At 37.4% G+C, this 15,891-nt stretch overlaps 1 protein-coding gene across 2 annotated transcripts in view; it reads left to right on the top strand.

Annotated features, from left to right (window-relative positions):
* The first annotated feature begins 1,143 nt into the window (after positions 1 to 1,143).
* Positions 1,144 to 15,891, top strand: part of sema3aa (sema domain, immunoglobulin domain (Ig), short basic domain, secreted, (semaphorin) 3Aa) — a 47,846-nt gene continuing 33,098 nt past the window's right edge. For both annotated transcript variants that reach the window (XM_047389799.1, XM_047389800.1), the window contains exon 1: positions 1,144 to 1,688. In XM_047389799.1, coding sequence (XP_047245755.1) covers positions 1,583 to 1,688 — 106 coding nt within the window. In that variant the 5' untranslated portion in view covers positions 1,144 to 1,582. The remainder of the gene's footprint in view (positions 1,689 to 15,891) is intronic.

The following is a 15,891-nucleotide window of genomic DNA, read 5'->3' on the forward strand; positions in this document are numbered from 1 at the left end:
CATCTGGAAGTATCCTTTGGTGTGATGGCTGTTTTAGATGTAGTGCAGCACTGTGAAAACTTTCTGGATGCACTATATATCCGTACTTTTGACTAATGATACTAAACTTGGTATTTGATTTGCTTCTTTTGATTTTGTGCTAAAGTAACCCTGAACTCGACTATTTTACATTGAACGGAGACTCCTTAACACACAGTTTGAAACCCTTTATTTTCCTTTTGAAGCACAAAAAGAGCTTTTTCAATGTTTATTTTTTTATAATAGGATCCCTCTATATTAAGAGGACCGTGTAAACAGCAATACATAGACTGATCAAACTTTAACTCCATCAATCTGGAATGATTAAGACTTAAAATTTATGAAACCTTTACCATCTTAGTGAAAATAAAAGCAGCATTTACAATGCTTTCAGTTATATATTTTTCACCATAGTTTAATGTACACATTACTGTCTACTTGGAAGGAGACAAATTGTAAAACAAGGTTTGATTTTGGATAGAGCTTGAAGTGTTTTACAGCCGCGATTTAATTCAAGGCTGCAAAACTCTGATGGATTTTTAAGTTGTTGGCAGTGTATTAGCCATGTCTATCTTTTAAACAAACTGTATTCATAAATATTCACACAAGATAAAACAGTGTTTAAAAAGAAATCCTTCAACCAATTTCTTTTTTTTTTTCATTTAAACTCATGCATACAAACTAAACGATTTCTGTAAGTCAAGGATTTCATAAAATGTATTGGCAACTCTCTCTTCTGAATCTCTATCTTTTGTCTGACCAGATAAATCCTGCTTTTTAAGCACTCTAATAGGCCAGGTAGGGGCACTCAGTGATTAAACTTTAAATTTCTTAGTCAGAGAAAGTTAGTGGCTGAGGAATTAAAAGAAGTAGGGAACAGGGCTTTCATTGCTGTGAGGGAGAATAAATTAAGGAAAAAAATAATGACAAAGAACAAACGTGTGGAAAAGTCAAGACTATAAATCTTAACCATTCTACTTCCTTTCTATGACACTGCTTTCATCACTGCTCTCAAGTAATACCCCACCTCCTCCTTCCTCCTGCTTTCCCTCCCTCTCTCTCAGCTGCTCTGCCTCCCCTCCCCTCCCTTACTGTGGATGGTGTAGCTATCGCAGTCTGGTGGAGCAGCACACAAGGATTAGAGGGTTGCGAGTGTCTGCTCAAAGAGTGGGAGCCAGTGGATAGAAACAGATAAATAATCTCAAGCAAGAGGATAGCCTTGTTATGTTGGATAAATGGTTTGATTTCATTTTCCTCTGCCTTTACATCTCATCACAGTCAAGCTAAGGTGTCTTCACCTGGGGGAGGACAGATAAGTCAGTCAACTATACAACCTGGATTTCCACACAGGGAGCCATGTGAGCTGTACCCCCTCTGCCGACTTTACGCGACAGAACTGCCCCAAAAGTGTGCACGCTGAGCCGGGGAGTAAAACCAGGATTCGCCCACTCTCCCTGGAACCTCTACTTTCAGTGATTCCATACCTCAGCAGAGGACACCATTCTTGAGGTCGGGCTCTAAGTGGCCCCCTGGTCTGGAGGCCAGACAGCAGCACTCCAGCACCATGGATTACCTGCTTGGGACTGTAGTGTTGTTGTGTTTTGTGGTGCAGCCGGGAAGAGGAGTTGATCCCAAGCACAACGTTCCCAGGCTAAAGCTGTCATTCAAGGGTAAGCCCATTCCTTGTGTTTTCTGACTCCAGGTTATATAGGATTACTTGTGTGTTTGCTTTTATACCAGACCTGTTTTTCTTGCCCATGGGTGCTCTTTTGTGCTGTTCTTTTCATGTATTCTTTGGCACACTGAGTATTCCTTTTTTTTTTCTTCTTTTCTAGTCTATTTCTGCTTCTGTTTGTCTCTTGGTCAGTGCACAAGACCTATCTCTCTTCAAAACCTTCTTTATTCATTTATCCCATTTCCTCGCTGCTTTCCTCACAGTCACACTGGCTGTCTCTAAGAATTCACCATTCTCCTTACAAATGGGGAGATTGTTTCCATATGCTGTGGAAGCACTCCTGCCTAAAGTTAAATGTATATACTGGCCCTGTATCATTTTTCCTCCTGTGCTGTCCCCTTCTGCTGGTACTGCACAACCCTGTTAAGTGCAATGAACAGGCAGCAGAGCGTCAGTTCTAATGGCTTCTGTCCCAAAATCTCCAAAAAGGGGAGGGGGGATCTTGCCTGTCATGACACAGAGCCCCTCTTTGAGGCTTCTCTTTACTGTATCCTAAATTCAACAGTTGAAGACTTTGAATTCACTAAGATTGAGCTTTTTTGCAATAAGTCACCTATTTGCATATTTTGTGGAGTGTAAGAGAATTTATCATGCACGTGTGCATTCTTGACTTACACAGCAAACATGTTATTCTCCCTGCTTCTGTGTTATTTTGAGGGGAGACTGCGGAGCGCCGGTTCTTCCTCTCCTTCTCCTCCCTCTTTCTCTTTTTCCCGTCTCGCCTCCTCTCTCACACCCTACACTAAATCAGGCTCCATGTAATAGCAGACTTTTCAACTTGGACAGAAATAACTGGCAACATTTTTGCCATTTTTGGGGGGACTTTTTGGGAAAGTACATTGCTTGAAGTGTGGTCTTATGACTCCTCGCTGCGCCCTCTGAAAATTTATGAACAAACTGATTTGCAGCTGAAAGCATGGTTCAAGTCCTCTCACACATTTTATTGTCACAAAAATCTTTGTTTTATTTTTTCAATTTTAATGTTTTTTGTTTGTTTGTGAGGGAGAATCAAATGTTGACCTTAAGCATGGGCTGAATATAATGTCTGTCACCAATTTATGTCTATGTTTAGACAAGACATTTAGTGCAACTTATGTTTAGAGGCCAGCTATATGACATGCTTTATTCTTTAGATGGATGACAAGTTGTAATTTGAGGGCAGTATAGTTCCCTTTATCACCCTTTCAGTTTCCAAATGAAGATGATTGCACATGCCCTTAGGCTAAAATAACAACAGTACTGACTTAGTATTTTTTCTTTCTGTTTAGTTTTCTTCACAAGTCATGATGTCAGGCTTTAAAATGTGATGACATGAGAAGATCAATTGTTGGACTTACCTGCTTCATGTCAAACATCCCATGGGCTCTATCACGTCAGTTCACAAAGCGAAGCTTTTAAGGATGATAGGGAAATGTCAGCTCTTCTTCCATCAGGCATCTGCTTAAAGAATGTGAATCTAGTCTTTTGTGGTCCTCTATGATGTTCCGTCTGACAACTGAACATGTTGCCGACAATAGTGCGAGACAAGAGACATGTCGCTGAGCATCAAAGTGTGGATTGACAGACTGTATGAGTGATGGATGTGCATTGTCAAATTGAGAAAGCAAGTCTGTTTCTTGTCTTGTTATATATACAATACTGTAATATAAAAAATGCAGTTTGCTCTAAAGTCATGTTGTTTGTGCTAATGTTCTTGTTAGATCTTGGTGTGAGCACTCAACACCCTCTCTTGTGATTTCCTCTCCCTAGGCTGGAAGAGGTGCCTCAGCCTGTGTGCAAAAAATGTGTCAGGTCTTGCAAGTCCTAATATATTGAGACACCTGGTTTTGGTGCGTATGCACGAGCTCACAAATTGGGATCTTTTATCAGACTGTCGAGTTCTCTGTTAAACATGTGATTATAGTCAGCTGTTGGCTCACAAGAGTGTATCGTGTGCAACCTTCTTTGTGTTGCCCTCTGGCCGGCATCTTTTGTTTTTCGTCTCCACAGGTGTATGATGGCTCTCGGAATGTCTGTCAGGAAACGGTTAATAACAATACTGTGGAAGATGGTTGAGGGGATAAGCATTCACTTTTTTTGAAGGACAAGCTGGCAGATGCACAGCAGATGACACAAAAGGAATGGAGGCTGGTTGTTAAGTAAAGTGTCAGTCATCCCCTCTACCCTACGTGAAGCCAGCATAGTAATTAAGTCAAATAAACAACAGGGAGGAATTCTCATGGGAAGAACAGTCAAACAAGCAAATCTCCAGAGCAGGATGATCACATCCTGACTCCCAGGAGTGTCTCAAGATTTGGGGTACTCAGATAAACACAGAGCATGTGACCAGAGTCCCATGAAATTATCCTCAAATAAGAGCTGATGACAAGCCCCAGAGGGATTGATAGTCGCATACAAGTGAAGAATTCTCATCATCTAGCAGGGGACAGGCAAATGACTGCAGAGTGGGCAGTTTGCAGTGAAGAACGACTGAGAAATGGAGACAGGTAGATAAAATGACCCCTCATGGGACATTCTGGCAGAGCAAGTGGAGAGTAAATGATTTCCCAGTAGGGTCAGTTAGACATTCAGCGAAAAGGTTGCGGTTTCACGGGGGACACTGCGATGATCACAGCAGTTAATGATTTTCTCTTCTCCTTGAGATTGCAGAAATGCTTACTTTTCTCACCTTCACTAATATTATAAGGAAGGCAGGTGGGTGAAAATAAAAGTCTAAGAAGATGTGTTATTATTTCACCGCAGGTCAACTTGTTGGGATTGCTGATAAAAAATAATATAACTTTGTAATTATGGTATTGAGAAAAGCTGACTTAAGGTTACTGCTTTATTGTAGCAGCCATAAAAATTACAGGAGACAGTGATACACTTTCATGAATTAACGCATAGCTACAATCACATTCCCGAATACAATCTGTGTATTGCAATCTTGCACGCTGTAGGCAGCCGTCAGGAGTAACACTGACCCCTAAAGGTCAGCAGAGGCACAAACAGCACAGGCATGCAAACAGTAAAGGTAGGCAATGGATAAACCTTGAAACGCTGACCCTTTTTGGAAATGCAAAAAGAAGCCAAGAGCCAAAAAGTGTGGAGGTTAAGGTTAGGTGACCCTAATACATGACCTCCTCATACCATCCTCTCCATCAATTGAAGCAAGAGTAAGAAAGACGGTAAAAGAGTGAGAAAGGTATAAGGCATCTGCATTTGGTTTGCAATCCTTTAAAATAGACACTTGGTGTGGAACTACATTTAGAGATGTCTAGTCTGAGCCCCATAATAAGCCTGTATGTGTTTAGGAGTGACTGCTTCTCTGCAAAATAACTGCAGTTTGTTTGTTTGTGGGTGTTTGCATGTGTGTTGGTTTATCTATTCTTGATTTTCTTCTCCTGTTTAGTCTTTGATGTGCGAATTACCATGTGAGTATCACATTTGGAGTGTCTCTCATCTGTATCTATCCGTTCTGCTGGCTGAGGCTGACAGAGCGGATGTAGATAATTACAAGGTGTACTCCCAACGCGCCAACCTTGAAGATGCCTGCCTCCATCTCCCTCCTTTCCTCTCTTTCTCGTAGTTTTTTTCTCTCTCCTGTGGCTAAGTTGTCTCTCAAGGAACCACAACACCACAAACCCTAAGTGCAATCTTTAAGAATCTTGTGTGTGGGGGTATTTTTTAACATCTCTTCTCTTTCTGTCTCTTTGATTGCAGGTCAGTTAATACAGATCTTTTTCATTGGTTGTTACTCTTTTCAACTTTTATTTGGACAGACAACCTCCCACTAAGACACACATGCACTGAACCTTCATCTTTGCTCCCACGCAGCCACATTTAAATAGTAAAACCGATGTTTTCCAGTAGACTCCATTTCAATGTGCCCCCATGTTAAACTTTAATGTAATTCATTTCCATGCACTCACTCACAAACCTGACCACAGTTTGTTACGCTCCCACTATTCTGGTCCACAAGTTGAAAGATGGTGATGATGAATGTGTAAAAAGAGTATGCATCTGCGCTGACTCTCGTTGCCCCACAAATAATTGTGCAGTGACACAGCTTCATTTGCGAAACCAAAAACCATTGGTTTCCAGCCATCAAGAAATAAATCACTTGCTTTCATTGCAACAGCAAATAAAGCATATTGCCATTTCTCTAATTTGTGAGGTTTAACAAATGTATTTTGGATGTCTCTGTTGTAGGCATGGTTACCATATCAAGATATGCAAAGGTTTCAAAACGTTATGGCTAAAAACTGCTACAATTTTATGTTATACTGTTCCTCTGCATTATACTTCTTTTCATGAATCAAACTGCTGCATTGACTTGAGTATTCTCTGACCATAATTAGCATAAAATGTCTCCAACTCTCATGCTGCTGTACACTGCCAGTCAGCTGGCTGAAAGAAGGCCACTGTGCTTTTCCAGTGAAAGAAAAACTCATTGAGCTTTTTGGAAATATTTCCTGTTATGTTAAAAAAACTGAAAATCATGGCATGGTAGCAGTGCCACCTTTTAATCTTAAATGATGTAGCCTTTGCTTTAAAACTACACTTGGCAAGGTACAAGCAGTGTCTGTTTGGAGCCACTGCTTTCAAAATGGCAACTGATACAAATAGCTCAGCTTATATCAGTTTGCTATAGTTGTCATATTACATAAAGAGTATAATGGCAAAAAATTTACATTTTATTTTGTGTAATTAGGCCTCAGGTATACTACTCCATATTTTTAAACAGATATTTTTCCTCTAATTTTGAAAATAAAAAATTGCTAACACAGTCTGTGGTCTTTCTGCACCAGCAAGTAGCAATCACATTGACATTAACTTCATCGAAATTGAAAAGACAAATATCCTAAGCGCTAAAGCAGTGGTAGGCTAAAGATTTTCTCCAAATAGCTGTTGCTCATATTGTCTTTGATTACCCGTCCTTGCAGTCATTCACTTCTTGATGGAATGGAGGTTGATGGAATGGGGATGTAAAGAAAATTTGTATCATATATATATATATATATATATATTTATATATATATACATATATATATATATATATATATATATATATATATATTTCATCATGGTTATCACTGTTATCACAGTTTTCTTGAAATGTGTTACAAATATCCATGCAATAAAATTATTTACATGCTAAAGTTACAGTTAAGATAGAGTCAGAACAAACAGATATGGGGGAAAAAAAACCTAAAACAACCTTAATTGCCATGTTTTTTTAGTAACGAAAGCAAGAGTGGGCATGTGCAAAATTGATCTTGATTTTAAATAATTTCAGATATGCAGTCCATGTGTATACACCAGAGTATTTGAAGGTCACCACTTAAAAAATGTTTTTTTTTTCCCTTCAATGTTTAGTGAAAATATAGTGCACATAGAGAAAAAAATGTTTTGCAAAACACATGGGTAGGTGTGGATAGGATCTGTTTTCCTGAAAGCTACTACTGAAATTAGCTAGTGTTTATTCTATATATTTGCTTTAGTCTATGTATCACAATAAAAATAACAATACACAAATGTTTTAGAGTTATGTAAACTATCATAACTGTAATAATCAATATGTTAGATTATCAAATGTTATCAGTTGTAGGACTAAATATAACTTTTATTGTTTTAATAAAAGCCTTTGCATAATGCTATATGTTTTTGTGAATATTTGTGTAAATACTGTGAAGCTGCGAAATTTTCTGCTCACCAATATTGTATCATGAGAATATCATACTTGCCTATTCCTTGTCTGTGGGTTTCTTCCTAGACTATGTTTTGGATTGCAGCATATCTCCCTTTTAAGAAAATGCAGCCATGCACAGTGTTATTCAAACAGAAATGCTAAAAAAATATGATTAGAGCTCAAAAAGTGTAGACAGAGAGCAGCGTCAGCACCGTTTGTGTTTTTTTTTTTTTTAGCAATTAGTCTTCGTGTTGTATATATACTAAGGATTTTATGTCTATGTGTACTTTAGCAATGCACAGGCATGCACAGCAGAAAAATACCCCGTGCCTTTGCATCTGTGTTTGGGAAACAGGCTTGAGTTACAGCCTTGTGCAGATTGCAGTACTGTGGGTATGAATGGGTCCCACCACCTGCTAAGTCTTGTCAGTCAGATGGAGCAAGGGTGCACCGTTCAATCTGAGCAGAGTTGTGTTATGAATAAAAGGGACATCTTTGCAGAAAGACACACAGAATGAGTGACAAAGGAAAAGGATTAGCAGGCAAACAAACATGATAAACAAGTAAATGTAAGGATTTGTTTTGGAAGTTTATGTTAATGTGCAGTGATTTATTATAAATAAAGAAAAAAATTATATTTAACATTTAAGTTCCTTCCATTTGTCCTCTTTTTACAGTTTGCTGTGTATTGGTTCATATTTCCCTCTGCTATTTTTCTAAAAAGAAAACCAGAAGAGTATAAATTTATTACAATTTAGACATTTTCATTCAGTATAATTTTTCATTGCATCGGCATCAATAAAATGCATTTAACAGTTACACAAAAAATTGTTACACATTATCCTCAGAGAGTGTATAGAGCTAGGATCTAAGATTTTGTCATATATAACCGAGTCCCTCTTTCGCTTTAGCGTGTTCGATGTCACACTTTGCCGAGGTTACATTCAGATCTCTAGCCTTGCCTCATTAATTTGTAATAAAATGGCAGAGCTGACATTCAGCTACACCGCGCAGCTGACAGGCTGCACTAACAGGCTCAGGCTCCAGACATGGCCATGATAACCACAGCCTGGTTCCTCTCAAAGTCCATCCATCAAACTGCCTGGTGATAGCAGTATCTCCCCTTTTTTGCAGGAGTGATATTGTGATAGACCCTGCCCAATTTTAACAGTTTATTCTATTTCATCAGGCTCACATTGGTGGCTTTATTTACATACCAAAGACAATGCGCATGTGTGTGTTTTTCCGGGGCAGCCTGGTTATTCCATGAGCATTTTAGCAGTTTGTGAGTACAGCTGGCACGGCCAGGCCCCAAGCAGTCTGTGGTCTCTGCGCTACTCTCTGCGCTCCAGCCGTCCATTGACAACAGGAGATACACAGTAATAAAATGGTTCCACATTTTACTGTTTTTCTTGTGTGAGAGTTTTTTTCATGTGTGCTCATGTTTCTGGCTTAGCCTGCTGTCATTATCCCTGATTTTAGGTTTATGTTGCCTTTATCTTTTACTCTGCTCCACTTTTACTGCTTTACTTATCCCATCAAATCCTCTAGTGAAATGTGCTCTTCTATTCTGTCTTCCTCCCCACTGTCACTTTTTTCTCAAAGGGAAACAGGAATTTCTCTGGTCACAAAAATAAGTCTACAATTAAGGTTGAGAACAATTTAAGTAAAAAGTGAAATTCAATATATTTTTATACTATTCATATGGACTTATTGTTATTATTATTATGGAGTTATTGTGTGCCATTTCTTTCATGAATTTGCAAACATATGTTGAAAATATGCAAAAAAGTGTTGTTACAAGCGGAAATTGTTGCAGTGGATCCAGCAGGTAATAATAATAAAAATCAAGTTATCTTTAACGTTATTAGTATTAGCAGTAATAGTTATATTTTTAATTTTAAGTTTTTCTTTCCTTACTAGGATTATCTGCATATATATGATTAAAATAAAACAAAGTAACTAAATAAATAATTAAATCAGATTAGCAAAATTGGTATCAACATTGTTATGGAAAAATAATAATTCCAGTGAAATACCACCTTAGGAGATTTGTGTAGAAGATTACATGTGTACTGCTGGAAAATAAAAAGGAGTCCAAGAGCTGCTGAATATTAAATGGACAAATATGTAGCAGTTCTAATTCTGTCTACCAGGCATAAATCATAGAGCACCCAGAATTTATGATCATTTCCAGTGTTTTTACAATCGGGAATTATTCAAGTTATCAAATTAATACAGCTGCATGTTATTAAATTGATTTCATGAACAAATTACAGGTTGCAATAGGGATGTAAAGATGTGAAAATTTTAATCATATAAATTTTGTATATATTTATCATGGTTATCACTATTATCACAGCTTTGTTCAAATATGTTATAAATATCCATGCAATAAAATCATTTACATGCTAAAGGTTCAGCACTAACGGTAAAGCCTGCAGCTTAAATATCAGTATTATTTTTGTTGTTAGTAGCATGTATTACATATATTAACAAATTTGAAAACCATCCATTTATTAAAAGAAGTTATAAACTAATTACATTCCTCAGTCCAAGCACACAGTGCACCAAGCATTCAGACAGTTGTATTTTTATGAGGCAAAGGTGATACTTGTCTGTCTACTTTGTGTTTAAATTGGCTTTAAAATAGGTTTTTTGATGTTGACATCACAGCATATATGGGTGAAGGTTAGCGTTTAGTTCTCTGTCTTTTATTTAGCAAGACAGAGAAGTATATACTACTTGTCAAGGATTAATCTCTCCTAAAAGTTTACTTACTTAGCAGTAGTCACTAGGCTGCTGAAGGCAGAGGGCTACTTGTGTAGTTTCCTTCATTGTGGTGTTATAAAGTCAAGAATACAGCTACATTTAACACTTTGTGTCCTTTGGTGGTTGAAAAATTCCTGCTTTACTTTCACAGCCTTTTGTCAGCATGTTTATGTCAGAAATGCGGTGTTTCATGGACAATCAAAAAGTGGTGCAGTAACCCAATATGCATTTAATGGCAATTTAATGTTAAACAGCAATAGTAACTAAATATAAAAAAATAAAAAATACTCCTTTGTATTCATTAAAGCCAGTCAATACTTCATCCCCACTACATAAAACCTAGGATCGGGTGCGACGCTGGCGGTGTAGGGGTTAAGCGCGTGACCCATGTATAGAGGCTACAGTCCTCGAAGCGGCCGTCCCGTATTCGAGTCCCAGACCTGGAGAACTTTGCCGAATGTCTTCCCCCTCTCTCCCCCTATTTCCTCTCCGTCTACTGTTGGAAAAATTTAATCATAAAGGCCTCTAGTGCCGTAAAAAAATAAAAATAAATCTAAGATCAATCTGCTTGGCTATGCAACTGAAGGAAATGGAGGATAATAAGACTGAATCCTGTGCGAGACCATAGAGCAGCAATGCATAGAATGTGTCTTATATATGTAGTCAACAAACTCTTAATCAGCCACGATCAAATGTCTTGAAATCGCTCACCCTTACTTATTTAGATTCAGTGTTATTTGGGGTTCTGGATTTATTTCTGTTTTCTCACTGGATTCTTTTGGATTGGTTTAAATGTTGAAAATTGTGTGTAAAGTCTGATTATTAGAGCTTTACTGCAAAATTTTCAGTTGTAGCAAACATTTAGTCAACACTTAACTCATTTTTGCCCATGTTTTCTTTATAATCTGGAAATTAACACTAGATCTGTTCTTTGCCCAAGAGTTCATGGTAAAATGCATGCTGAAAGGAAACTCGTTTCCTGTCATAGTCTGTCACTCAAGATACACCTGAATAAGATCTCTAGTGGTCCGGGTAGCGATATTTTACAAATAGTTGCCATGGAAACCAACCCACGCCCGCTACTGTATTTAAAAAAGACAAAAAGTGGAGAGGTTTGTGTACCCTTGAACTTAAGACAATATTTTAACATTTTATTTTGCAAAGCTCTTAACAAATTTCCATGTTGCGGTTGTCTGTTTTGATCCTAAATTTTATGTTTACTAACAGAAGTGAATTTGTAGGTTTTTGAAAGGAATTTTTCTTTTAATTCCTCCCCTTTTTGGGACATTCACTGTACAATTGAAGGATGAAACAAGTCTTGAAAAGAGCTCTGATGTTTAATGGAATATTATCTATTTGTTGGATCTCAGTCAAGTGTTTTCTGCTGTGGGGCTTTTGTGTTTCTCGTCACTCAAACACACATTTGCACAGCCACATTTACTGGCATTCAGATAAACATAATTTAATGCCCTGTCGCCTTTCTTTCATTGAGTTTCATTATTTCGCCGTTGCGTGGCATGTAGGCGTATAAAAATGCCTGCCTGCATGCTGAATGGGGGAGTGAAGGGTACTCCATAGACAACTGCACTTGCATTTTGAATAAAGCTTTTTTTTATTTCCAAAGCTTTGTGATACATGATGCACAGTGTTTTCCATATTGAAATGTGATAGAGAGACAAATGCTAATTTATGTGACTCATTTGCTCATACTTGCCATACTTATTTATGTGCATGAATTAAATTTGAATTTAAAGTCATATTTGTGTGCCAAGTTGGTCTAAAGCAGTCAAGCAAATAGATGGTATTTACTAAGCTTTAAAATCTACTTTCATGGTATTTCTTTGGAAATTATTGGTTGAAGTAAATTTCTCAGCTTTGCAAAGTGCCCTGACAGAGTGAAATGTATTTTCTCAGTTATTATTCCTGGGCTCTTGTAAACAGCTGCCCAGCACAAAGAAAATAAAAAAATACAGTTACTCTCGTATCCGAAGACAGCTGTAAAAAGATACAAATGTATGTTGTAAAGTTTAAGAGAATCTAAAATGTTGATGGAATGTTCTAATGTGTAGCCACAACTGCACAGTTATAATCTTCATGAAGAGACGTCAGAAGAAACCAGTTCTGTGTCTTGATAATTTCTGTTTTCCTTAATTTCAGGTTTGCACGTCCTTTTCCTTGGTTGATGCAAATAGTATGAATTTGTCCGGGTTAGGTATTTTGTGATAAATGTTATTTTTTTAGAATTATTTTTTGTTCAAGTCTTTAAAGCTTAATACAGCAATTGGTGTTGATTCAGCACCAATATACCACAAAAATTAAAATGCATTTTTTGAATATACTACCATATGTGGTAGATTTAGTTTTTATTCCTGCGATATTAAATCCAATTAAACTCCCACATTTGGTTGTATTATTCATGAACATTTTTTATTCATGGTAAGAATAAATAATAATCGCATGTATGAAAAAAAAAGTAATATGTCTTTGACAGCCTTAAAGGAGCAGGTTTTTGTATCACCAAACGTATCTGCCTAAACAAGGCATTTTCATTAAGGTTTCATTAAGTATGAAAAACAAAATTTTTGCCTCTAATAAACAGGGTTATGTGTGAATGGGAGAATACAACGGTCAGATTCATGTCACCCCATCCACTTGACAGGAATGTTTTAAGACGTTCCTGTCAAGTATACATTTTGCTTTCTGCACCTGTCCATGGTGTTCTGCTCATTTATGGAATACGATCGTCTGCAATTTGTAATTCAAGAAACAATTTGAGAAATATTTGCCACAGTATTTATGCATTTATTCCTTGGGACAAGGACGTTAAAATATATTTTCCTCTGCTCTTCTTTTGAAAAACAATTGACAAAACAATGCATTATTATCATTATGGCTGGTTAGAGTGAAGATTACATCTTTGAGTAAAATGTTATGGTTCAACTCATAAAAAAAAATGGTATGAACACAGTTGCTGTATTATGTTGCAGAAGTGATCTATTCTAAAAAGGTTGATCATTTCCGATAGTCAGTTGTATCTTTTACTCATACTGAAGGCTGAGTTCTTGCGGTATGTTGATTTTAATGAGACATGTTTTACAGTGTGCGCAAGCTGTACTCTTGTATGAGTTTATTTTTAATTACTATAAAAAGTTGAGTTTTGCAACTTAAACACACAATCACATCCATAATGAAATGATTTAGATGAAAGCATATTCAGATGTTAGAATTATGCAGTCAAAGTTCAAAAGTAAATATAATTAAGAATTTGTAACAATGCTGTAGCAAAGACAAACAATGGGCAAGACTTTGGCTCTAGATGTCCAAAGATGGACTAGACAGTGGCTAAATACAAATGCATTCCACACTTTTAAGATTATTTACTCAAAAGTTTCAAAACTATGTATTATTTTTGTTCCACTTCACACGTATTCGCTGTTTTGTATTGGTCTGGAGCACTAAACATGTGCTTATAATGTAAATAAGGATTCATGACCAAGTTTTCATGTTCCGTTACGTTTACAAACATAACTAAATTCAATTTTAATAAATCTCATATGCATGCAGGTGTAGCTTCTTGTTCGCATCTGCTTATGAGTGATTGCAAAATGTTTGTGTTTGTGCGTCTGTCTGGTGGGGTTCCCCTTGACCAGTGTAGCCTTAGGTTATACATGTGAAAAACAGAATTTGTTAGTGGAAAGGAGTAGATGAATAATTTGTAAGAGAGAATGCAACGCGAATACTGAATCGATAAAGACGCCCTATGTCCATGAATTGTGCTGTAAATTTGCAAAGAGAAGTATTTGTGTGTCAATATATCTGTGCATTAATTGGCTTGTGTGAGCCTGGTGTGTGTGGCAAGAGGGGCACATTTATTGGAGTGGTTGTGTGTGTTTGGAGGTCCCAGGTTAGGGACTGTATTCTATGTGAAAGCTGCTGTTCAACTATATTTATCCTGCATAAGCAAAAAATGTAATTAGATTAGAACATATGTTCATTGATTGAACATGTCTGGGTTAAGGAGAACATGTGGTGTGTGCATAGAATACGTCTAAGTGTGGGGTTTGCAACTTTAAAAATAACCGTCCATTTATGTTAAATCTCCTTTTTCTTTTTGTGCCAGTGTTTATGTGCTCTGTGAATATGTATGTCCCATGCCCAATTGCTGTATTTTGTATGAGCTCTGCTGTTCTCTGTCTCTCGTGCTCCCATCTTCAAACGAGCGTGTCTGTGTTTAGGTTGGAGGTCCTTAGGTGCTTACGCCCCAGTTCCCCCAGAATTTTTCCAAACCACAGTAGATCTCAGTCCAGATAAAGCCCTTTTTGTGTGTTTTCATGTGCACAGGCCACCTTGTCTTTGTCAACGATCACCACATGTCGAGAGATGTATGTCTGTTTTTTTTTCTCTTTCTACCTTGGCTCATTTAGAGGAAACCTTTCATGACAGAGTTCATGTTGGATTAGCTTCTGGATTCAGCTTGTTTTCACATCACACGAGCCATCACGTACAGATTTTGCTTGACAACTATTTTTCCCTTTGATTTACCATAAATCTTGATTGTCAAGTATTCAAACTTCTCCTGTTTATCTTATGCCATCAATTATACCACAATTATTTGTTTCATTCCTAATTTGTTGTCCACGTTTTTTACTATGTCCATTTTTTCATTGCTTAAACATAAGAAGACTTATTGGCACTCTGTCAACTGAATATCGCATTTCCTTATTTCTCCCTTGAACTCATTCCCTGACCCTGCAGCATCACATCTTATTTGTAATGGTTTCTGGTAGAGACGCATTGCTCAGAATTTTGTGGCAATTTCCGATCTCTAGAATTTGTTAAACCTGCCGATACAAGCTTTGGCTCTCCATTTTAGAGCTACAATGTAGCAAATATGGGAACATCAATTTATTTGTAGCCTGTGTGCCATTTTTTTGGCAACTTATATTAGCTGTTAGTGTTGTTGACACTAGTAGCATTGCAAAAACAGCAGTAGCCGTGTTTGTGCCCAATAGAATGTAGACCCTTACCTTAACTCTGAGATTTCCAAAGGACTGCAACATTTTCAAGTGTTCAGTGGCAGATAGAGGTTAATAGCTCGAAAGCATAATACAGAGCAATTTTGCTGTACTATATTCAGCCTTCCTATTATCTGCTTTAAGTCAAACTCTCTCACAACCTAAATGGTTTTGTTTCCAGCTTTAATTTGTCGAATTACTGTTGGTGCAGTCCTGGATCAGAAAAAGGATCAAATATTTGAGTTTAAGACAGGCCACCAATCGTGGCCTGATTAAGCTAAAAATCATCTTATTAATATCACCTGCCAGTTTTCCTACATATCTCTAGTTTCTGGTTGCTTGCTACAAAGCAGATCTGAACCCAAGTTCCTAAATCAGTTCATGTTTCCAAATAATTCCAGTCTGGGATTGTAAAGTGGAATTTAAGTGGTAACAGTTATGATAGGCATTTAGTTGTGAATGGCAGGATATTGAAGTGAAGTAATGATACCTTCACCATGAATCCCACACACATACCCTTCTCTGGCACTCTACAAATGTTCACACAGACTCTTGACCACAGACCACCATTCATACCCACACCCACCCGCTCTGTTTCCTTCAGCCTCAAGCCCAAATCTAGCTGACGTGGATGAGCTGCAACTATCTTTATTAGGTGATGACCACTCCCCTCTCACAGT

Source organism: Girardinichthys multiradiatus, chromosome 17 (assembly GCF_021462225.1).
Source record: "Girardinichthys multiradiatus isolate DD_20200921_A chromosome 17, DD_fGirMul_XY1, whole genome shotgun sequence".
NCBI lineage: Eukaryota > Metazoa > Chordata > Actinopteri > Cyprinodontiformes > Goodeidae > Girardinichthys > Girardinichthys multiradiatus.